Here is a 24,547-nt window from a genome sequence, read left to right as displayed (position 1 = left end):
AAAAATCTGTATAACAATTCTACTCACTATACACCAAACTGGAAACATTTTAATTGTCCATGAACAAGAGAATACAGTAAAAAGTTGGTTTATTCACCCGGTGGGATGTTAGTGATGAAAAATAGAATGTCAATACATACAGCAGAGCTGAGTCTTGAAACCATTATGTGGACAGAAAGACACCACATACAAAGACCAGCACATGTGACTACATTTATATAAGCTCAAGAATTTTTTTTTTTTTTTTAAGTGAGAGGGTGAGAGGCAGGGAGGCATAGAGACAGACTCCCACATGCGCCCTGACCGGGATCTACCTGACAAGCCCCCTACCAGGTGATGTTCTGCCCATTTGGGGCTGCTGCTCTGTTGCTCAGCAACTGAGCTCTTTTAGCACCTGAGGTGAGGCCATGGAGCCATCCTCAGCACCCAGGGCCAACTTGCTCGAACCATTTGAGCCGTGCTGCAGGAGGAGAAGAGAGAGTAGGGGAAGGGGTGGTGAAGCAGATGGTCGCTTCTCCTGTGCACCTTGACCGGGAATCAAACCTGGGACATCCACACTCCAGACCAACATGCTGTACCACTGAGCCAACCGACCAGGGATTATAAGTTCAAGAATTGATAAGAAATATATAGCAACAGACATTTGAAAAGTGTTTGGCTATATGTGGATTGACCAGAAACGGGCCCAAGAGAATTTATTGAGTGGATATAATCTTATACTAGTAGATATGGGGGGGGGCATGTAATTGTATTACCCAAATATAACCACTGTTAACATTACAGTATATTTTCTTTCCAGCGTTTTATTTGAAGTTTTATGTGGTTGTAATCATTCTGACCTATAATCTTGTATCATGATCTTTTCATTTACAACATGATTTTTTTTTTTTTTTTTTTTTGTATTTTTCTGAAGCCAGAAACGGGGAGAGACAGTCAGACAGACTCCTGCATGCGCCCGACCGGGATCCACCTGGCACGCCCACCAGGGGCGATGCTCTGCCCACCAGGGGCGACGCTCTGCCCACCAGGGGGCGATGCTCTGCCCCTCTGGGGCGTCGCTCTGCCGCGACCAGAGCCACTCTAGCGCCTGGGGCAGAGGCCAAGGAGCCATCCCCAGCGCCCGGGCCATCTTTGCTCCAATGGAGCCTTGGCTGCAGGAGGGGAAGAGAGAGACAGAGAGGAAGGAGAGGGGGAGGGGTGGAGAAGCAGATGGGCGCCTCTCCTGTGTGCCCTGGCCGGGAATCGAACCTGGGACTTCTGCACGCCAGGCCGACGCTCTACCGCTGAGCCAACCGGCCAGGGCCTACAACATGAATTTTTTTTTGTTACTTAAATCCCCTTTTAAGTATCATTTTTAGATAGCCACCGGAAGTTTCACTGAGGGATTGTGCTGCGTTTTCTTTATTAAAGCACAGTGGGGTTGAATGCTGAGGTCCTCCCCAGTGTTTTCCTGGTGCAAGGAATGCTATGGTAAACACGTTTGTGCAGGAGGCTTATATAGAACTCACATTCATCTTTCTTGGGTCAGAATTCTGAAAAATGGAAATTGTAGTTTAAAAGGGTATGCTCTAATTACATGTTGCCAAATTCCTTTTCAACAGGCTGTCCCACTTTACAGTGCCCCCAGCATTGGGGCAGGAAGGTGCAGTATCTGTTCGCTCTTAAGGGCCGGGGGTTGTTCCCACTAACGTGTGTTGGTTTATTTCCACAGGTGAACAGAGACAGCCAAAGCCGCTTGTGCAGGATCCCCCTGGCTGTTCTGGTTCAACACCCCACCACTCCGTCTCCTGGCTGCCTGTGTTCTGGGCCTCTCCTAGACCCGTCCGAGGAGGAACAAGCCAACCCACCCGTCTGCAGCCATGAACTTCCTCCGGCGGCGTCTCTCCGACAGCAGCTTCGTGGCCAACCTGCCCAATGGCTACATGGCAGACCTGCAGCGCCCAGACAGCTCCACCAGCTCGCCCGCCTCCCCGGCCATGGAGCGGCGGCACCCCCAGCCCCTGGCAGCCTCCTTCTCCTCCCCGGGATCCAGCCTCTTCAGCTCCTTCTCCAGTGCCATGAAGCAGACCTCGCCGGCCCCCGCGGGGCTGGTGGAGCCTCCCGCTCCCTCCACGCCTGTCGTTCAAAGGCCCAGGGTCCTCTTGGTGATCGATGATGCCCACACAGATTGGTAAGTGGGAACTGCAGGCCCCCTCAGCTGGGGGAACGGAGGGGATGGGGCTTGTCTCCCTCTTGTGGGGCTGTGCAGGGCTGGGTGGGACAGCCTGGCTGGACGGAAGGACACTGATGTTTGCCATGCAGTTACAACGTGTCGGGAGCATGGCACCTACCTTGTCGTTGGGGTTTACATATACAGGCCCACAGTCCCTCACCTACAAGTCCCAGAAGCTCTGAAAACTAAAATATATGTTCTAATCCATTTGCTGGCCAAGCCTGAAGGTCAGGGAGACTGGAATAGTCTGCATTATACCGCTCCCTGGGCTTGGTCATAGGATTTGCTGCAGACAACTTACCAGTCACCTAGGGCTGACTGGAAGAATTATGTGGTGTATAATATATGGTATTGCACCATCTTACCTTTTTAAAACAGAAAGAAATCTTTTAAGATCTGAAATAGTTGTTTAACCTTTTCCAGCCTCAGGCATCTCCCCCCCCCCCCCCCCGCCCCATCAAATGAGGTCGCTTTGAGGCACAGGTCCACAGTCCTTATTTCAAACCCTTGAGGCCAGAGTCCTGAGTTTGCGCCCCAGCTCTTACATGTACTGAGAGTCTGGCTTCTTCACACCAGAGGTGAGCTGACGTGCTGTCCAGCCTCTTTCACGGTAAGCTCCCTGGAGCAGAAACCAGAAAGCATGTCGAGGTCATGGCAGGGGTTGTTCCATCGGTGATTACTGAGCACCAGGTGAGAGCCAGTCACAGCCTGAGGTGCTCAGGTAAATGGTGAGCAGGTTCTTCTCCCACAGAGCTGCAGTTGGGGAATAGGTCTCTACCCCATCTTTGCCAAAGGCAGGTGATAAATATCACTAGTCCTGCTGGAGACATAGAGCCCGCAGTCCGGAAAGTGGGCCTGAAGGTGGAGACCGGGCAGCTCCCCACCCGGGGTAGTTCTGGCAGGCGTCCCATGGAGGGCCCTGGGGCATGGAGACCGAGGCTGCCTGCCTGTGTCTCGGAAGGCTGCCGTGGAGGAGGCAACAGTGAATGGGTATTAAATGAATTAATTAACGCATTCAGTTCACTAAGCACGCCAGATGCTCTGTTATTCTAACCGGCACGTGTCCACTCACATTTATTCCTTGAGAAGTAAACTCAGGTTGGGAATGATTGAGTGGAAGATGTCTGTGGTTTTATAATACAGATTTGCTACAGTCACTGTTCTAGCATCTTTAGTGGTCCAGGTGTCAGTCTTTACTTTCCTGCTTAGAAATCACTTCATCTTAACTAGAGTGGTCATGTGCACGGCCTCTGTTCTGTCCGCATCGTCTGCAGTGTGGCTGCTTGCCTGAGGGCTCTTATCATGAAGCCTCGTTCATCTCTACTTATGTGCTTATGTAAAGCACTAACCTTTAGGTTCTGAGCACAAGGGATGATTTCTGCAGAGACGTTGCCTCCAGGTTCTCTTGCTTGTGCAATCCTGCTGGCAGTCTGCTAGCTAATCTGAAGGCCTGTGTGGTCTTTCCAGCCCTCTGCTTCTCTTTAACTCAGTGCTCGACCTTGGTTTTGAGTGTTGTGTGCTATGTTATCCTTGGTTTAGTCAGGGATTGCCATGAGTTGGTAATAGGTAGGTACTTCAAAACCTATTTGTCAGGCCATAGCTGGTTTGCTTGGTGGTAAAGCATCAGCCTAGCATGTGTATGTTCTGGGTTCGATTCCCAGTTGGGACACACAGGAAAAGCACCCATCTGCTTCTCCACCCCTTGCCCTCTTGCTTCTCTCTCTCTCTCTCTCTCTCTGTCTCTCTCTCTCTCCTGCAGCCATGACTCAATTAGAGCGAGCTGTCCCCAGGTTCTGAGGATGGCCTCATGGCCTCTGCTTCAGATGCTAAAAAATGGCTCCAGTTGCAACCGAGCAAGGGCCCCAGATGAGCAGAGCATCGCCCCCTAGTGGGCTTGTCGGGTGGATCCCGGTTGGGCGCATGTGGGAGTCTGTCTCTCTGCCTCCCCACTTCTCATTTCTGAAAATACAAAAGAAAAAAAGTGCTAGTAGACTGTAAGTGCCATTTAAGGGTATGTGATTACCGCAGGCTGTTGTGACCTTCTATGTGACGTCAGTCATTTGGACAGCAGCCCTAGTGGGCATGACTATTTAATCTCTTCATGCCCATATTGGGCAGTGTGGATAAGGATTTCTCCTTTTCCCTGGGGTTTTCTGCTGGTCACTCTTCCCTGCTAGCTCCTGGATGTCAAAGTTGGGTCTTTTTGATCTCTGTCCTCCCCGTGCCCATACGATGTGTTATATAGTGTGAGGGCACAATGAATGCGCTGAAGTGCCATGAATGGTCTCAGCTAAGTCACATTTAGATTTTGACTCTGCTCTTCAATCTCTGTAAACCACAGGCATGGCCAATGTGTGACTTTTAGGCTGTACACATTGGTGGGGGTCACAATTTTGGCTAATGGAATTTTTTCCAGGGTATTTCAGTCATGTTCATATATACATACTTTAATCAGGTCTTGAGAACAGCAAATCTTTCTCTTGCCCTTCAATGGGTAAAGAAGGGAGTGAGACTCATTCATTTACTTGGAAGTTGGACTCTGCATCCATTGACTGTTTGCGATAGAAACTTCCTGCCTGCAGACACATCAGCTTCTCACCCAGAACTCCGTTTTGCACTCGTTGCAAACTTCCTAGCCACTCATAATCTCAGTACATCCCCAACATTCTCCAAATGGATGCCGCTGGTGTCTCAGAATCCTGATCCTTCCCTGCGGATTCCTATCCCCGCTTCCAGGAGTGGCCAGCAGGTGGCGGGCCAGCCCCACTGTCCCTGGGTGGCTTTGGCTGAGCCCCTGCCCAGCCTCTCTCCTTCACTGTGGGACTGTCTCCTGAGATGAAAGAGTTGTTAAAGGTGGAAAGCCAGCTCACACAGTCCCCTTTCTTCCACCTTTGAGATGACAATGAGGGGGAGATGGTCCACTGTCTGGACCGAGAGGGAACCCACCAGAAACAATGCTGCTCCCTTTTCTCCTTGCTCAGCCCCAGAGCCTCTGTCCTGCCCATTCCCCACCCAGGGCCATCCTGAAGTCAGGGTCTCCCTGCAGGCCAGGGAGGGGCTGAACCCCCACTCCTTCCCTCCTGGCAGAGACAGCTCCCAGACTGTGAACCAGCCTAGGCCCCCGGGTCGCTCTGGTACTGGGCCAGCGACCTGGGAGAAGGGGCTTCTCATCTTCTGAGCAGACACGGAAGGCCCCAAGGCCAACTTTGCTGGGAGGAGGGACTCGAGGCTCAGCATTTAAGATCCCACAACTTTGGGAGATTTCCGTTGGAGGTAGCCTGGCTAGGGTGAGGTAGTTAGGGGTGCTTTGAACCAGCCCCCCTCCGCCCCATAAGATCTGTCTCACAGGTGGATCTGAACTAAAGATGCTGTCCTCTGGGATAAAGGAAATCAGTCAGTCTTAAGAACCACAGGAGAAAGGGGAGATGAAATGCATGGGTTTCAAGCTCAGTTTCTTCTGCCCTACTGTCTGACCTAGCACTTTCCAGAGCTTCACTGGTCTCAGGCCTCCCGTCTTCACCTCACCTGGTTACCTTCCATGTTACCGCCAAGGTGTGGTCTTCCTGAAACACAAATCTGATCGGTGTGCTCCCGTGCCCCTCCCCTGGGCACCCCTCTGTCATCCTTGAATGGTGCGTCAAGTTCAGATTCCAAGTCCTAAGCATGTCTTCCCTCCCTCTAGTTCTGCAGCCTCACTTCCTGCTTTGCTGCTTATTGCAAAGGCATAGCAAACGGCTTGGACTTCTCCAGCATGCCATTTTTGCCTTAGCTTATTCTGTTCCCCGCTACCTGAAATACCCTTCCCTATCTCTTGTTCACTTGGCCAATTTCCTTTCTTCCTTAAAAGCCTGGGCAAGTGTCACCTTTTCTGTGATGTCTTCCCTGTCACACCCCACCCTGCCATCAGTGCTAACAGCCACCTCTCTCTATAACCTAACACATATTTCATTGTGCCATTACCACACACATCGCGTCGTGTTGTAACTGGCTGTTCGGTGGCTGTCTCTTCTGCAAGAACAAGGCCAAGGTCTTAATCTTCTTTGCATCCCCGGTTATCAACACACAGTAAGTGTTCATTTAGTATCTGTCGTTGCCTCACCCTAGTCCAACCAGTGTAACTTTTAATGGGCGAAACAGGACCTCAGACTCACCTGACCTTAGGAGTCGGCAATACAGTACACACCGTCGAGGAGTTTCTGGTTTTACTCACCTGTGTGTAAAATCTTGGCTCTTGATTTTCTAGTATGCTAGAGTAACTGTAAGGCTGATATTTGAGGTTGTTTTTAAAAATAGGCAAAATGTTTTACTATTGCCCACAGAATGTACCCAAACTCCAGCTTTGATTTTCAAAATCAAAACATTGATCATGACAAAAAAAAAAAAAAAAAAAAAAGATTGCTCATAACCTGGAGCATGGATGGGATTGGTGAGGGAGATGTTGGGGTGAGGGGGGCATAGAAACAGCTTAGCCAGTGTCCCCAACCCCTCCCTCCGGGGCTTCTGGAAGTCTCCTCTCCGCTTACCTCACTGGTGGCCTTGTTCCTAGAATGTCTGCTCTACCATTTCAACAACGATCTATTGTTACCTTGCCTTTTATTCTCCAACCATTTCTATGATTTTTTTTTTTTTTTTAGTTTTATTGACTGGGGAGGAAATGAAAGGAAGATTTTTGGTTTGAAACACCCCTGAACTCCCATCCTTCCAGTCTACAGACAGGCTGCACTGTTCTACTAAACAACTCTGATGATGCCCATGAAAGCACTGCACATTTCTAGGGTCACCCAGAGTTGTCACGCTGTCTGGTCATTTCTGCCCTACCATCACCACCACCCACCCACTCACCTACTCCTAGATGCTGTCTTGTATCATTAGGAAGGGTCTGTTGGTTGAATGAGTGTTTTGGAGGTAATGAGTTATTAGTAATGATGAGTAAGGATGTGATGGTGAAACCAAGGCATAACCTGAATGACATTTTAAAATTCCCCCTCTCTCATCTCCTACTCAATCCAACAGAAAGTCACAGTGGCCCCAGAGAGAGTATTTACACCACAGAAATTGGCAAATGCTACAAACCAGGGCGCGTAGGTTGCCCCAGAGAGCCAGTTGTTAAGCATCGGCCCACACACCACTGCTTGTCCCTTCGGCCCCTTCAGGGGCGGGTGGGAGTGCAGGTGAGGATGCTGAGCATGGAGAGATCGCACTCTGTGCAAGGAGCCAGAATGGCAGGGTGGCTAGTCTGGTACTTGAATGGCACTAATGTCTTAAAAGGCATTTCTGATGGTGCCACGCCTCCTGCTGACCACTGACCTGGGCTTTGGTGTCTGGCCGAGTTAGATACTAAAAGTCTCTGCAAGTCTCGGTTGAGCAATGAATGAACACATAGATGAATAACCATGAGCTCTTTGAGGATGGGGTCATGTCCATGGCCAGCATTGTGCTAGATGGTTTTCATCTGTCTCGAGTTTAATCCTTCCTGCAACTGTATAAAGTGCGATCACTATTCTCATTTTATAAATAAGGAAATCTGAGGCTCTGAGCCCAAAATCAAAATGGATGCCAGTGGTATCCAGCTCAGACCATCCTGGACAGCCCTGTTTTCTTGTCATTTTTCCCACTCTCACCTGCAGCGCAGGCCCTGTGCTGTGGGAGGACGCTGGCCTGCAGAGCCCCACAGGTGTATACACACCTGCAGCGCAGGCCCTGTGCTGTGGGAGGACGCTGGCCTGCAGAGCCCCACAGGTGTACACACACCTCACCTGCAGCGCAGGCCCTGTGCTATGGGAGGACGCTGGCCTGCAGAGCCCCACAGGTGTACTCATACCTGAGCGCAGGCCCTGTGCTGTGGGAGGACGCTGGCCTGCAGAGCCCCACAGGTGTACTCACACCTGCAGTGCAGGCCCTGTGCTGTGGGAGGACGCTGGCCTGCAGAGCCCCTCAGGTGTACTCACACCTGCAGCGCAGGCCCTGTGCTATGGGAGGACGCTGGCCTGCAGAGCCCCACAGGTGTACTCATACCTGAGCGCAGGCCCTGTGCTGTGGGAGAACACTGGCCTGCAGAGCCCCACAGGTGTACTCATACCTGCAGCGCAGGCCCTGTGCTGTGGGAGGACGCTGGCCTGCAGAGCCCCACAGGTGTACTCACACCTGCAGCGCAGGCCCTGTGCTGTGGGAGGACGCTGGCCTGCAGAGCCCCACAGGTGTACTCTCACCTGCAGCGCAGGCCCTGTGCTGTGGGAGGACGCTGGCCTGCAGAGCCCCACAGGTGTACTCACACCTGCAGCGCAGGCCCTGTGCTGTGGGAGGACGCTGGCCTGCAGAGCCCCACAGGTGTACTCACACCTGCAGGGCAGGCCCTGTGCTGAGGGAGGACGCTGGCCTGCAGAGCCCCACAGGTGTACTCACACCTGCAGCGCAGGCCCTGCGCTGTGGGAGGACGCTGGCCTGCAGAGCCCCACAGGTGTACTCACACCTGCAGTGCAGGCCCTGCGCTGTGGGAGGACGCTGGCCTGCAGAGCCCCACAGGTGTACTCACACCTGAGCACAGGCCCTGCGCTGTGGGAGGACGCTGGCCTGCAGAGCCCCACGGGTGTACTCACACCTGCAGCGCAGGCCCTGTGCTGTGGGAGGACGCTGGCCTGCAGAGCCCCACAGGTGTACTCACACCTGCAGCGCAGGCCCTGTGCTGTGGGAGGACGCTGGCCTGCAGAGCCCCTCAGGTGTACTCTCACCTGCAGTGCAGGCCCTGTGCTGAGGGAGGACGCTGGCCTGCAGAGCCCCACAGGTGTACACACACCTGCAGCACAGGCCCTGTGCTGAGGGAGGACGCTGGCCTGCAGAGCCCCACAGGTGTACACACACCTGCAGCACAGGCCCTGTGCTGAGGGAGGACGCTGGCCTGCAGAGCCCCACAGGTGTACTCACACCTGCAGCGCAGGCCCTACGCTGTGGGAGGACGCTGGCCTGCAGAGCCCCATGGGTGTACTCACACCTGCTTGCACAAGCCCAACCTCTGAGATCAGTGGGAAGGGATGAGATGGCTACTCCCTTATTGTAGCCCTGCAGCCAAGTACAGGATCCTGGTGACCTTACCCTCGGAGGAAAGCACCCACCTGGAGCCAGGTGGCGTGGCCCTCCCAGAGTCCTTGGGAGGCTAGAATGTTAAGGGACCAGGGACAAGGGAGTTCCTGTAGCCATCCAGCCTTGCATGTTTGGAAATGGGCCCCTTTGTAGAAATTGCCCTGAAACTATTTCTTCTTTATCAGTCACCAGGGGAGCATCACAGAATCTCTCCATCCTTTTTCCCTGGGTTTTGATGTTAAAGATGTGACTTCCTAACATGCGTATATTGGACATGTTTCCCAAGAGAGTTCAAACGGGAAAGAAGTAAAGTGCAGAAAATTCCAAGCTCCAAGGTGGCAGGTTGGGGTTGAAGCCTCAGCCTGGCCACTCATCCGCTGTACAGTCTCGGCCAAGTGGCTTCAGCTTCCTGTGCCTCAGTTTCCTCACCTGTAAAGGGGCAATGGTAATGCCGCTGCCTTCACCCTGCCCCTGAGCTCGTGGGGCCGCTGTGAGGCTCCAGTCAGTGCACTTTGCTCCTCCCCCTCCCGGTGTTCTCAGCCTGTTCCATTTGTTCACCTGTGGTCTGGTGCAGGAACAAGCTCCGAGAGGCAGAGCATGTGCCTCCCTGTTTAACCACCGTGTGACCTCGGAGCCCAGCACAGCGCTTGACACAGAGTCAGAAAGAATAGCTAGATGATTTAATTAATATACACATGGATGGTCTTGCTAAATGCTGCTATCATTACTGGCAAGTTCAGGATTGAGAATGCTCTGGGGAGAGTTTTTCTCAGACGACACCCAGCTGCCCTAGAATTCAGGAACCTTGCCAGATGTGTCTCTGCGTGCTCCCCCTAATATTTCCCTCCTCCTCCTCATCCAGCTAAGAACCCAGAGGCTCCAGCCTCCACCTCAGGGGCAGAAGGACTGCAGGGCATCTTGGCATGATCTCAGAGCCTTGTAGCGAGTCTAATTAGCCACATGGTGACCAGGATATTCTGTTTCTCACTGTGCCACCTGCGGAGGGTTTGAATTCACAGTTGGCATCACCAGCGGTGGCTTAGGGTTAGAGTTGCCATATTCAGCAAATAAAAATATAGACTGTCCCATTAATACTTAGATAAACAACAAATTAGTATAAGTATATATATCCCATACAATACCAGTGCAGACTCTGCACAATTATTTGTTGTTTCTCTGGAATTCAAATGTACCTGGCTGTCCCGTATTCCCTCCGCCCCCCTACTTATGGGGAGGCAGTGAAAGGCTATGCCCAGCCTTGCTCACTCGGGCCCAGTGAGAACCTGGCCTTTGGGCTTCCTTGCTTTCTGGCTGCGGAGACAAACCAGGCCCCCCAAGTGACCCCATTTTCAGAGAGTAGCTTTCTCTGCCTGCGATGAGGGCTGGGGACTGTCAGTCACCAGCAGAGAGGGAGCACACGGAGGGGACAGTCTGGAGGCAGACTGCCTGGGTTCCCCCTTCAGCCTTTCCCTTAGTGACCTTCAGCAAACCCCACATTCCCCAGCTGGGAGGCAGGACCACGGGTGTCCTTTGTGAAGGGTGATTGGAAAGATTAGAGATGATGGCGTGGGCGGGGCTGGTGCGGGGCTTAGCCTGCGGTAACAGGCGCTGGAACGGTAACTGTTATTAACAATTAATTACAATTACTAATTGCTGGTGAATATAATAGCCCTGGGAGCCAGGCGGAAGGAAGCCACTTGGCACGCTCCTCAGTTCAGCTGGAGGGCTGCCTTCCAGAAGCCCCGGACTGAGGGGGGTGTCTGCTCGGAGGTTGGCAGACACTCGGCTCTGACGCTGAGAAGGTGGGGATGGAGTGGGTCCCCTCCTCCTAGAGTTGGCTGGGCGCTCAAAGCTGAGACATACACCTCTCTGTTGAAGACAGTTGGCTCTAGGGAACAACATTATTACGCCTCCCCCACCGCTTCCCGAACCCTAAGACTCTCCTTGAACAAGAACAGACTTTGCCTGTTTCCTGTAGGCAGATGCAGGGGAGATGGGAGAGGGAGAGAGGGAGAGAGGAAAGGCCTGGAATCACCTTCCTCGCTCCATTCCCTGCTGCACACAGGCCAGGCAGCACCACCTGGATTCCCCCGCCCCTCCCACCGGGGGCGCCCTTGCCCCGCCCCCTGGAAGGCCGAGCCCTGGTGCCTGGGGGAGGGGAGGGCCCTCGGCATTCCCCAGCGGCCTGCCCAGTCGCTTGGAGACAGGCTCCCTTTTCCCAGGCCCGGCCCCTTTTATCAGGCAGACAATGTGGCACACAGTGAGGGCCTTGTGTGGCACCCAAGCCCCAAGCCCTTTGACTTGAGGAATTTTTCAAGTGCTGACCTCTCTCCGTGAGGTCTTTGAGCTGTCCAATCCAGAGTCCTGGTGCCCCTGCTGGTTCCTACCCTAGCGCAGGGAGGGAGGGAGGGGGAAAACAGTGAGGAGTTGTCTCTCCTGCCCTGGTGGAGTCTTCACCCTTGAAACTGCAGCTAGAAAATCTGGGGGAAATGTCTTTGAGCAGAAGGGAAAATGGGGAGGAAAGCGGCTGCTTCCTGATTTCTCCCTTCGGGGCTGATGTGATGGGTGGGGTCTCACCGGAACCACTTTCCTCTCAGCCTCAATTTCCTCATAAGTCAAACAATGAGGCCGGACTAAGGTCGCCTTCCCCAAAGACTGTTTCCATCAGAATGATATTCAGATCCCCAGGCACCCTCAGTATTGGAGTTCTTTGTTCGCAAAGAAACAGACTTTGGCTGACTCAGGCAAAATGGGGATTTGTTGGAAATGTGTGGGAGGCTCACAGAAGCAGAAGGAAATATATATGAAGACCTGAGCCTCAGAGGGGTCAGGACCCAGGGCTCTGCCAGGATCTGGGAGGCAGGGGCTGGCGGGCAGTCTCTGGGGAAGTCAGCTCCGTTTCTTCCTAGCTTTGTGCCTCTCTGCTTAAAGGAAGAAACCTGGCTGGTTCTGCAATGTGTCCTGGGGACAGTCTCACCGAGACTGTGCAAGAGAGAGGCTTGGTTCTATCACTGCAAAGGCAATGGCGGTGCTGTTACTAAAAGTCAGAATGAATGAGAGGTGCCCTCTAGAACTACTGAATCAGAATATCTGGAGTGGATCTTGGGAAACTGTGGGGTTTTTTTGTTTGTTTGTTTAATAATAAAGAGCCGAGTTTAGAAACAATCGAGGTAGAAGACATTTCAGGCGGCTCCCTTTCAGTTGAACTGGGACCAACGGGCCAACACAGATGAGACATATTTCAGCTCAGTATACAGATGGGAATGTCAGCCAAAGACCAAGTGGGCTGCCCGGAGAGGGAGTGAGCTCCCCGTCATGTGCAGGTGTTCAGGCACAGCTGGGCTGGCCATTCAGGAGAATAATGCAGAAGGGGCTCAGACTATAAAGGGGTCAGCCTGCAAGCCCTAAGAGGATTCTTGGGCCTGAGCTTATCCTTTTGTCCTCTCTGGCTTTGTGTCTCAGTTACTATCCCTGCTCTCACCTTGATTTTTTCTCTGAGGAGTTCAACAGTTTAACTTGTGAGTCTTTCCTCATTCTCCAAAATGTGGTTTCTTGCCAGACCCTCTGAGTGACCTTCTTTTGAGGGAGTCCCTCAGATGCCATGGGCTTTCTTAGCAGTGGCTGTTCCTGTTCCTACAGACCTCACCCCGCCGGGTTACAGCCTTGCCCCGTGGGGTGCAGGTCGCTGGGCAGCTGCCAACCTCATTACAGAGCGTCTTTTCTCCTGGGGCCTGTGGAAGCCTGCCTGGGACACATTTTCTTGGCAGGAGGGGGCTGTCTGTGATGGAGAGAGAGAGAGAGAGAGAGAGAGAGAGAGATAGGCTGGTGCTGCGGGTCCATTTTCCTCACCCCCCACCCCTGGTTTGCAGGAAGGGCAGGGGTGCGTGTTTCCTGAAGATTTGCACTGAGCTAATTGCCATCTTCAGAGTGGAATTAGTTAAATGAGGGATTGCCTGTGCAGCTGCTCACAGGACACAAGCCAGCCGGTGAGTGAAGGGACAGGTGGTAGGAAAAGGGATAGGCATACAGAAATGTTTCCCTGCTGTAAGGAAAACAACAGCACAGGCTCTGTGAAATATGTATCTGCCACTTGGTTTCAGCTTCAACCAGATGACAGGGAGCAGTGGGGACTGTGCTGAGTGTGATAACTGATGTCTCCTTTGTAGGCAGCAGTTGGGGTCCACTCAGCAGATTTCTACCATGCAAGAATAAGGGCCTGATGTTGTCCTTATTGATTTTCAGAGGAGGCCAGGAATCTGAACGTTTATAGGGCTTGTATTTTAAAATTGAAAGCATACAATTTAAGTCCAGTAAAACAGGACTGTGGACTCTGTGTGGTTTGCCAGTTGGCAACTTCTGGTAAAGAAAACAGGAGGCGGTAAATATGCAGTCTAGCGCCTCATCTGGGCCGGTCTCCTGGCTCAACTGTAAGTACCAGGACGGCAGGGAAGCTGTTATGTTCAGTACAATTCGTAGGAACTAGCACAGTGCTGAGCACATAGCAGACCATGGCACCGGCGGGTAAATGGATGGATGTGTAGATGGATGGATGCATGGATGGATAGATGGACGGATGGATAAATAAGAAGATGGCTGGATGCATGTGTGGATGGAAGGATGGATGGACGGATTGATAAGTAGATGGAGGGAGGGAGGGAGGGAGGGAGGGAAACTAAGATCTCAGTCTTTTTCTGTGCACTCAATATTTTCATGGTTCTCATCTTTTCGTCCTTCATATATCATCCATACCCCTTTTCTAGAATGAGTGTGTATTAGTCACTTGCACCTCAGTATAAATACCTTTTAGTGTGTTACCTTTCTCATGGAAACTTCCTCTGTTTGAACTCTTAGTAGGTGTTTATTAAATGTTTGCTGAAGAAACAAATTAGCCTTCTAAATGTTAACTCTTTTGGTGGAATGAAAGTTGCGGACTTCCAGCTATCTGTGGGAATGGGGGTGACACAGTGCTGTGTCACTGGAGAGTAGAAGGGTGGGGACTGGGAGATGACATGCTAGCTCATCTCTGCAGTCACAGTGAGGGGCTGGCTAATGACTTTGTTTCCCCTAACGGCCTGTGACAGAGAGCAACCAGGGCAGGTTTCCGTGATGTGAGACATGACGCAGGAGTTCCACTCAGCAAGGGAGACACTGCCACATTCCTCCTCTTGGAGTGAGAAAATGACACACCACTTCCCCAGGGACACACCCAACTGACCTCAGCCCTCCACCTGTCCTGTGGAAGGACAGGAGGGAAAGGGATGGACATTCAACACCTGCCACGCATCAGGGACATCATTCGTGGGGGCCTTGTGGCAGACATAGTAACATTCTTATTTTTACAAATGACACTGAGTCTCAGGCAGGTTGACATTTGTCAGAGGCAGTACTGTCCCCGTTCTACAGATGAGGAAGTAGAGGCTTGTCTAGAATCATACAGCTGGGGCCAGAGCTGCCAACTCAAATCTAGACCTTCCTCTCCATGCCTGTTGCTCATTTTTCCTGCACACTGAGGGACATGCCCCAGGAAAACGCACCACTCTCCCCAAGTGCCCACAGCAACTACCCAACTCATTTTCCCTTCACTGTTCTCACGCATGCACACACCTTCAGACCCTCTCCCATTCATCTCCAAAGCCCTTGGTCCTGGCAAAGAACGGTACCAGATATTGAATAGATTGATGAATGAACTGGGCCACTCACCAGTGAGGCAGCCCCTGGCCCTCAGACGGCATTTGGCAATCCCTTTTTGTTGGTGGACCTGGATGTTTGGGCTCATGCCCCGTTTTGTTTGTGTGGCTCTTCCTCCGGTTGTACTGTCTTCATCCTTGTTTCCTCAGAGCCTGGAGGCTCTGGCATACACTGTATAGTAGTAGATGGTCGATGAAAGTGTGGTACGTTTCTCCCAAAGAAGTCTTCCTTGATCAACCTAGGTCAGGTCTCTCCTGCTCCCGCATGTGTCCTCTGTCCCTTTATGCGTTTTATTTCTAGTGCCGACCATTTCTCTGTTACCCGCTTAGTTAGCTCCACAAGAGCAGAAACTGCATCAGCCTTTCCCTTCATGCCCAGTAGGGTGCCCAGTCCAGACCAGCCTCAGCAAAAAGTGGTCCAGGGAGGGACTGACTAGATGGTGGGGATTTCATGATCCAACCTGTCCACGGACATCTCCTTCCCTCTTGTTGTCAGAGGCCAATGAGGGGACGTTTGTCACATCCTATGTCCTCGCACACCCAGGTCATCGGTAGAGGGGGTGACAGGAGCAGTCCTCCATCCCTGCACCCACCATAGCCCTTCCTGTTATGGGGCACTGGACCTGGCCTTGGGCGTGGGCCAGAGGGCAGCCAAAGCCCGAGTCACTGGGAGGAGACAGTTGGATCGAGAGCTGTGGTCTCTGTGGGGAGGACTGAGGATGTGGAGGAGTAGACAGTCCCTCCCTTCCATCTGAGGGATGGGTTGGGGCCCTAAGAGTTCTCAGTTCTTTACCGCCACAGATCCCTGTACAGGTGTGAGGAGCCTGTTACCTTTAGAAGGTCCCTCCCTTTCCTAACACACAGGAGCCCCCAAATTAAAAGGAGATATGGAGAGGCTGCCTCGTCGTTGGAGGGTCACTTCTGGCAGTGGGAAGGGGCCAGGAGGGTTAGCTATCCTCGAGTAAATCATGGTACTAGAATTGGACCTCTGTGGTCAAAGGTCCCGCTTTGGCCACATCTCCATTCAACCAGGCTGCCACAGGACTCTCCCCGCCTTGCTCACTGGGAGAGCCCCGTGTGTTTCTGCCTTCCGGGGTCTCCGGCATGTCTGTCATCTGTCTCCCCCTGCTCTATGCAGGCCACAAATCAGCAACGGATGGCCGTGCTGCATTAGGATCAGGAAAGTCTCTTATTGAAACCAGAGTCCTGCATCCCCGCTCCCTATCCCCTCGCCCGGCTGGGGCAACCTGCCGGAAGGCGGCTGTGCTGGGACAGATGCTCCTGCCCTCTCCTCCCTGGGAAAGGCGCTGCCGGGAATCACCACCTTGACTCTGCATCCCAGACGGGTTGATGGGAAGGGCGCTGCTTGCACACAGGTGGATCCTGTTTGTGCTAATTCCCCTCTTCCTTCGGCCCCTGCTGCAGTCAGGAAAGACTCGGTACCCACTCCTCATCAATCTTTCTCTGACACCACATCCCGCCTCCCCAAATCGGGATTTCCCACCCCAGGCAGCGCCGGTTTTTATAATATTCTCCTTCCTGGTGCCTCTGATGTGGCAGTAAAATATGAGACCACCCACAGAGATGGAAGCTTGGTGGAATCCAGAGCTGCCCCCACCTCTCTCCCAGGGCCAAGGACTCGACTGATTGGCTGGGATATTCAGGGAGCTCGTTATAAGAATAAACATTATTAGGGCATCAGGAGGAGGTCTGCATGAGGGAGACAGAGCTCTTGACACAGTGAGGCCATCCGTCCATTTCACCTGAGGTCAAACAGCCGGGCAGTGCCAGAGGCAGCAACCCCAGCCCCCAAGGCATCTAGAATTCCAGACCATCCGCACCCTTCCCTCTGCCAGACAGAACTGTTCAGAGGCAGCTCGAGCCTGAATAAGCCCCCGGCAAGGAGGCAGCAGTCTGTGTGGCCCATCAGGAGACAGACTTCTGACTCCCAGCCAGGCAGGGGGATGGACTGCCTGACCCTCGGCTTCAGTTTGCATCTGTCTGCCAGGCCTTGCAGGGAAAAAAAATCCCAGAGATGGGCAAAACAAGTGTTTCTCCTGGGAAGGTGAGGCCTTTGAAGGCCAGCGCAACTTGGGTGGTATTGGTGTAGTACAAAGTGCTCCGGGCTCCAGGTTAGAATCTGGTCCAGGGCTGCCAGTTGTGCCGGCTGGACACTGCACAATCGGACCCCACATTGCAGTGGGTGTCCGTTTGTAAGTGTAGTACAACACTGCACCAGTAGATGGCAGCATCGTGTCTCGGAGACTGGATCCCTTCTGGTCTATCCCTGGAAGACATTCATTTGCCTGGTCAGCAAACATTTGTTGAACATGTACCTTGTCCCTGGCACTTTGAGCCTGACACTGGAAATTCGGTGAGCACTGAGACACAGTTTCGGGTTTCCATGCTCTCACAGATTAAGTGTCTGCGGGAAGGGGACAAACAGTACGTAATATATATTCTAATGTTTAAGTACAGCGCACTGGGGGAAGCCAGAGGAGGGACATCTAACCTGTTTTCCTTAGTGGGGCATGTGTTTTTAAGGAACACTCGACAGAGTGAGAAAGAGACAGCCACCCAGAGAGGAGCAGGCAGCCATCCTGAGCAGAGGGAATACATGTGTGAAGGCTCAGAGGCATAAAAAAGCACAGGACGTGATTAAGGAATAGCAGAAAGCTGAGTATGTGCCGTGTGCTGTGTAGAACAGCGGAGGAGGAGTGGGCCATAGGTCAGCAGGGTCCAGATCATGAAGGACCCACAAGGTCTTGGACTAAATCCCCCAAGTCTTTTAAAGCATAAGGTGGAATTCACTGTTGCCACTTAGAGGTTTTGTGAGACTTTGAACAGGGACTTCTCCATCTGGAACATGTGGGGACTATTCCCTGCCCAGCCACCTCTCAGGGCTGACATTAGGGTCAAATAGGACGAGGGACGGGAAGGGGCTTGAGGACTTTATATATCAATGCCATCCACTTATTATTATCATCCTTCATCATATTGCATTGATGGGACAGGTCAAAGGGAGGTGACTCGTCATTCTGTTTTGTAGCCTCCATGAGGGTAAGACTGTTGTGTTTACTGTGGTTTCCTGCTACATGGCGCCCCTACGCACCGAGTAACACTGAGTAGATCTTGGCTGTTGTTGGTTCTTTTTCAGGTCCTGGATTGTATACGTTGGAGCTTACTGTGTTCCAGGAACTTGTTCTCAGTGACTTATATATATCTTGTCTTGTTTAATCCCCACAACAAACCTGTGTGATAGTTACTACATACGATTATCCCCATTTCCCAGGTGTGGAAACTGAGGCATTTGGAGGTTGAGTGAGTAGCCCAAGGTTACAAAGCCAGTGAGTGATTGAGCTGGGGTTGCATCTAGGCAGTCTTCCCAGAGTCCACTACTCTATTGCCTCGTTACATAAAAGATAAGTGACTTTCTCACCACAAGCTTGACTGGTAGATGTTATCACCACTTGACAAATGAGGAAACCAGGACCTAGAGGGGTTAAGTACTTTGGCTTAGAACACGTGCTGAGTGAGTAGTAGAGCTAAGGCTTTGCCCAAACTGGAATGATGCCGAATCCATGCTTTCCCCCCTAAAACAGTGATTGCAGTCATTAGTTCCCATCCCGAGGTCCCAGACTGACCTAATACTTCTATTCAATCCGAGCTGGAGGGACCCATGACCTGAGTCCTACTCTGGCCTTTATCAGCTCTACTTCTCCTGACAGCAAAGAAAGGCCCTACAAATTGAATCCTTAGACCATATGCCTTAGAGTTTCTGACCCAAAGGGACCAGGCCCAATTCCAGGGCCAGTGTAGGCCAATTTTTGGGTCCATCCTAAGGCATGCCAAGGGATAACTTGATGGAGTCATGGGCGAGGAGCCTAAGCCCGGCCATGTGGCCTGGGCCATCTGCAAGCCTGCACAAGAAGCCCCATCATCTGCAGGACAGAAAAGAGAGTGAAAAGAGAATTAGGGACATCTGTGGGAACCAAGAGATGGCAGTGGCCATGTTGCTGTGTCCTCAGATGAACTCTAAGAATTCTGAGAAATCTTCATTCTGACCCTTCCAGAAATTTATGAAATTATATTTGTTCAGGAAGACAGATGTGTTTTATTTAAATGGTTGCTAGCTTTATATATCAAGTTTAAATATTAAGCCTATGAGACATAGGCCTCCATTTGTTCTTTTGTTGCAGGCCTCACAAACCATTAGAGATGGGCTTATCCTAGTGTTTAGACCTTGCTGATGCTACCTTTAAGGATTTGTGATAAAATCCACAAATTACACGGAAAGGTTTTCTTTGCATAAGGCTGGCCTTACACATGTTTTATCTAAGGCCATTCTGGAAGAAAACAAAACAAAACACAAAATCTTGCTCTCAGGTCACACTAACAGCTCCTATCCCACTAAAATCCTGCCTCGTTGACATCCAAGCCTGCGCACATGGTAAGAAAAAGTGGTGTTAGTGTTAGAGCCGCCAGCCGGCAATGCAGGCACTGTTGGAAAGAGAGGCACCCTACCGGAATCGGCTACGAGTCGATGGATGCTGGGCGTGGACACGCCGAAGCCTGGTCAGAGAATCTGTGGAAAGGACTCTTTCCCTCACAGGTGAAAGGATGAAAGAAACAGATGGTCACATAGATGTTCCAGGGAAAAGAAATGGAAGAAGAAACTCAGAACATTCTTGGATGTGATGATTACAAATTATTGATTAAGACTCAATACCTCGCTGAATGGAAAGTTAAGATTTACATTTTTTTTTAGTTTTTTTTTTTGGTGCCAAGCCATAAACTCTCTTCCTGTGGGAAAGAAGAAAATAAAAATAGGTATTGAGATCTAAGAGCTGTCTCTGCCCCAGGAAAGGTCTATGGAAATGCTAAACAGTCAGATTACATACAGCAAGTGACTAAGAACTGTTCATTTCCTCAACAATTAATAAGAACACACGGAAACTTCTGGTACTTTTGCTTTGTTGGAAGGACAGCTAAACCAGGAGCCACCCCAACATTCGCTGCTAATTTTTAGGGTTGAGCAAAAAACCCTGGATTGGAATTAGAAGAGCAGGACTCAGCCATGTAGGCAAAGTTTTCATCTCTCTGGGTTTCAGTGTTCACGTTTATAGGAAATAATAATACCTCCCTCATGGTGGTGGTTGTAAGCGTTAAATGAAAAGGATGCTCAGTTAAAGCCTATGGCATAGAAAACAAGTTTGTTTTTTTAATCTCTCTTCAATCATTTATTCATTCAACAAATATTAATTGAGCTCTTTCTGTGTGAAGCACTCTGGTAGATGATGGGAATAAAAGAATGAATAAGGTAAATTGTTGCTGACCTCGAGGAGCCATGTTACAGTGTGGTGGGACACAGGTATTAAAGACAGGTGCTAATTATATTTGTAATAAGTGCTATGAAAGAGAAGTAGAGGGTAACAAGAGAATCTATATGAGAGGAGAGGTGAAGGAGGCCAAGATTAGGGTACTTTTAAAGGAAAGTGGGCAGGTGGGTAGATTTGAGAAATAATTAGAATGTAGAATCAGTGGGATAGGGAAAGAGACGGAGGTCTCTAATGAGCAGATAGATGGGATGCCATTTACTGATAAGGGGGGGGGGGAGGGAAGACAGAAGCTGGGTTCCAGAGGAATAGTGATGGAAGGATGGATCGACAGATGGATTGATGAATGGACAGATGAGCAAAGGAACAAATAAGATCTGCTTCACTGGACAGACTGATGGACAAATAGAGAAATAAGTAGATGGATAGGTCAATTTAATAAATCCTTTATGAAGTACATAGGTTGTAATCAATAAAACAATTTTGAACTATTTATTTATATAGGATTCTTTATCTCATTTGATCTTTAACCCTTAGGAATATATCACGCAGGTATTAATTTCTTTCTTTAAGAGAGGATAAAACAGAGATTCAGGGAGGTCAGGCAACCCAGCAGAACAGAACCTGTGCCGTCCATCTCCCATCCAGTACTCATCCCCTCCCCCACATAATAGGTATGAATGATGAGGAAATCAGCCCTGGGGGAAGGAGACAGTGGTTTGGTAGAGACCGTGTGTGGATACACCCCTCCGGGCTGTTGGGAGAAGGGAGAAAAGAATAAAGTAGTCCACATCTTTACTCAGACCTTTCTTCCTGTTCTTCACAGGGCCAAATATTTCCATGGAAAGAAGGTGAATGGAGAGATTGAGATCCGCGTGGAGCAGGTAGGTTGGAGCGGAGTCTTTTTTTTTTTTTTTTAATTTTGATGACTGTATCTCTCTTTTTTTTTAATTTTATTTATTTATTTATTCATTTTAGAGAGGAGAGGGAGGGAGAGACAGAGAGAGAGAGAGAGAGAGAGAGAGGAGAGACAGAGAGAGAGAAGTGGGGGAGGAGCTAGAAGCATCAACTCCCATATGTGCCTTGACCAGGCAAGCCCAGGGTTTCAAACCGGCAACCTCAGCATTTCCAGCTCGACGCTTTATCCACTGCGCCACCACAGGTCAGGCCCTGGAGCGGAGTCTTGAGTGCTGTCACCCTGACCTTTTCTACCACTGCAGCCGTTCACACAAGCGACCTTGATCCCCAATCTTATGTGACTACAATGGGCCAAGATTACCAGTAAAATCCTGGTTTATACCCAGGAGTCTCACTGAATTCCAGTATTATTTAGTCCAGTGGTTTGCAACCTTTTTGTGGTAGCAGCAGAACCTCCCTTCAAAGGGTAGCTCAGGTAGGAGCCCATTCTACAAAACAGAGACAAGTAGAGCATCTCTGATGGATATGGGTGTGAGGAGCCCAAAGGTCCATCTGCTCCATTATTCCACCTCCCACATCCCTGCGATGACCCCTGACACAGGCACTACTGGGACTAGGCAGCATAGTGTGGAAGCACGGTGGATTTGAATCCTGGCTCCTTCATTTGCTGGGTATTGGGCAGGTGACTTCATCTCTTTGTATCTTTTTATTTTTAGTTTTTGTATCATTGTTGGGATTAAATTATTTAAAGCCTCAGAGGAGATTAGAAATCACAAATACTGGCTCTAATTATTAGCATGAATATCAATACCCAGTTCCCTCCTTTTATGGGGAAAGAAACATGGGTTTGCTCAAGGCTACCTAGAAAGCCAGTGGCAGAATTAGGACTAGAACCTATGACTTCCAGACCTAGGGCTCCTCTCATTCATTCAGTGAATGCTTGTTGGGCACTTACCCAATGCCAGGCCTTTTGCTTGGCTTTGGCATATCAGATGATGAGTATCAATATCAATCTACTCATCTGACTTCTGGAGCCAGATTCTAGGTACATAGCCCAACTCACTGTGACTTTGGCTGAATAATACTGAAGCTATCTGCAGCTCAGTTCCTTCGTGTGTACAATTGGGTAATATAGCATCGACTTTATAGGGTAGCCGTGAGGAGCAAATGAGTTAATCCATGAAAAGAACTGAGAACAGGGCCTGGTACATTAGCAACACTTAATGAATGTTACCCTTTAATCATCATCATCATCATTAAAGGCAAACAGTTAATAAGATAGGACAGATCCCTGCTATATGATGAACTTGGAAAAGTGCTATTAAAAAAAAAAAATAGAGGGGTGTGAACTTTCCAGCACTCTCTGGGCTGGGTGTGTTGGAGGAACAGAATGCCATTCTGAGCATCAAATTTGTGTTGGCTTAGTGTTGAAACACCTACGGCTTGAGTTTCAGTCCTGTGGCTTTCAAGTCCGTCCAGTGTCTACTGGTTTTCCTCCCGTGGCAAAAAGCAGGTTATTTTTGCTCACATAACAAATATTTGTCAAATGTCTACTATGCTAGCTCGCTAATGTGGGGAGCGGGGATATAGAAGCAGAGGCTCTGTCCCCAAAAGTTTTTAGTCTAGAAAAGGAGGCAAGGTCAGTCTTCACAGAACCGCCGCACAGGTAGAATCCAGGAAAGAGAGGTCCAAACTTAGCACTCTGGATGGCAGAGGCCACACTAGCCGAGGGAGTCGTCGGACGTGGCTTCGGGAAGAGGGCGGTGTTTGAAAGGGATCTGGAAGACTGGAGACGCTGTCAGCACGTGGAGGCAGCATGGAGAGTATGTGAGATGGAAGCGGTGTGGGCAGAGGCAAGGAGACCGGAAGTACAGGGTATGGACCCGCGGAGGGTCCAGCGTGGCTGACTCTGAAACAGGACGCATCTTGTCCCCCTAACCCCAATCTACTCATCATCCCAAGTTTCCTGGCTCCCTGAAAAGGGGCCACCACTCTCCTTCCACCTTAGCCAGAATCCTGCACCGTCCTCCAGGGTCCTCCCCTCCTTCTGCGCTGTGCCTGTTCAGTGACCAGGTCCCGTGGACTCCATAGCCCACATCCCCCTGGTCTGCTCACTTCTCTCCATCCCCATGGCCTGGATCTTTGGCTGGACCATCATCAGCTCACATCCAACCTTTCTACTCAACAGCCTCCTGACTCCATCTTTTCACCTACTTCCGGTTTATATTTTGTACGAAAGCCAGAATGATCTTTCTCAAAAGGCAAATTAGATTCTTAACAGTGTTAATGTTCAACTCTCTTCCTCAGAGACCCCCTGTCTGAGGACTCACACCCCAGTGTCAATCAGGTAGCCTGCTTGTTCCCTTCCGTCTCACCCCGGTGTCTCCTTCCTGGCCCTATCTGCACTTTTAACCGTGCATGGAGATATGGCATTATTTGCATGAGGGCAGGGGCCATGGTTGTTCAGGTCTCACTGTTAAGCAGCACGGGGCCTGGCACATACTAGAACTGAAGCAAATATTTGCTGAGTGAATAACTTACAGATTCCAGGCTGTTTGTCAGATTCCAAGGGAGATAAATCAGTGCTCCTTAATCTCCCTTCAAAAATCGGAGTTTTCCGTAAACCATCTGCTCAGTGCTCAGCTGCCAGCTCTGCTAGCCTTGTCCCATTCCACTTGTGGAAACCCCAGAGGTATGCTTTAATTTTACCCTATTATGTCAGCACCTCCCTGGCCCAGCTTATGGGTACAAAACCTATGAGCAGGAGTGGAACAACTCTCCCTGGGGCTCTGGGCCACCCAGCCAGTCTATGAGGGCTCAATCACACTGGAAAACGTTGGCTAATGTAGAGTCTTCCTGATTTACAGCTACCCCCCCCCCCACACCGAATAGAAGTCAGAAGGCAAATTAACCAGGAGACCAAAGAGTAGGTCATTTGGACACTTTTCCCTGGAAGATATGCCTTCCTAAACCCCGTCTTAGAGTCTGAATGTTTGTTCCTTTCCCATCCTCCTGATCAATGGGTGGGTCATATAAGTAACCCCCCCCCCCCCAATAATCTCATATGCATCTTCTAGTGCTTGGGAGAAGTCTTAGGATGGAAGCCACTGTTTAGTCTGAACAGGCCTCACATTTTTTGGAAGTCTGTCTTTCAACTAAGGGCCAAATTAACCAGATAATTCCATTGTCTGGATTTTGCTGGACAGAGTGAATGAGTTAGTTGTGGTTGGCCTAGACGAAGCCTCCGCCCCTTCTCTTCACCCTTTCCCCTCTCCCCCATTTCAAAAACTGCTTGCCTCAGCTCTTACAGAGCCAGA

At 50.6% G+C, this 24,547-nt stretch overlaps 1 protein-coding gene across 2 annotated transcripts in view; it reads left to right on the top strand.

The window, feature by feature from the left end:
• Positions 1-24,547, top strand: part of SYN3 (synapsin III) — a 445,360-nt gene that overhangs the window by 31,921 nt on the left and 388,892 nt on the right. For both annotated transcript variants that reach the window (XM_066358238.1, XM_066358237.1), the window contains exons 2-3: positions 1,712-2,170; positions 21,139-21,196. In XM_066358238.1, the coding sequence (XP_066214335.1) occupies positions 1,860-2,170; positions 21,139-21,196 (369 nt within the window). In that variant the 5' untranslated portion in view covers positions 1,712-1,859. The remainder of the gene's footprint in view (positions 1-1,711; positions 2,171-21,138; positions 21,197-24,547) is intronic.

Source organism: Saccopteryx leptura, chromosome 1 (genome assembly GCF_036850995.1).
Source record: "Saccopteryx leptura isolate mSacLep1 chromosome 1, mSacLep1_pri_phased_curated, whole genome shotgun sequence".
Lineage (NCBI taxonomy): Eukaryota > Metazoa > Chordata > Mammalia > Chiroptera > Emballonuridae > Saccopteryx > Saccopteryx leptura.
The sequence above is the reverse complement of the archived record's forward strand: the minus strand, read 5'-3'. Positions and strand labels throughout refer to the sequence as shown.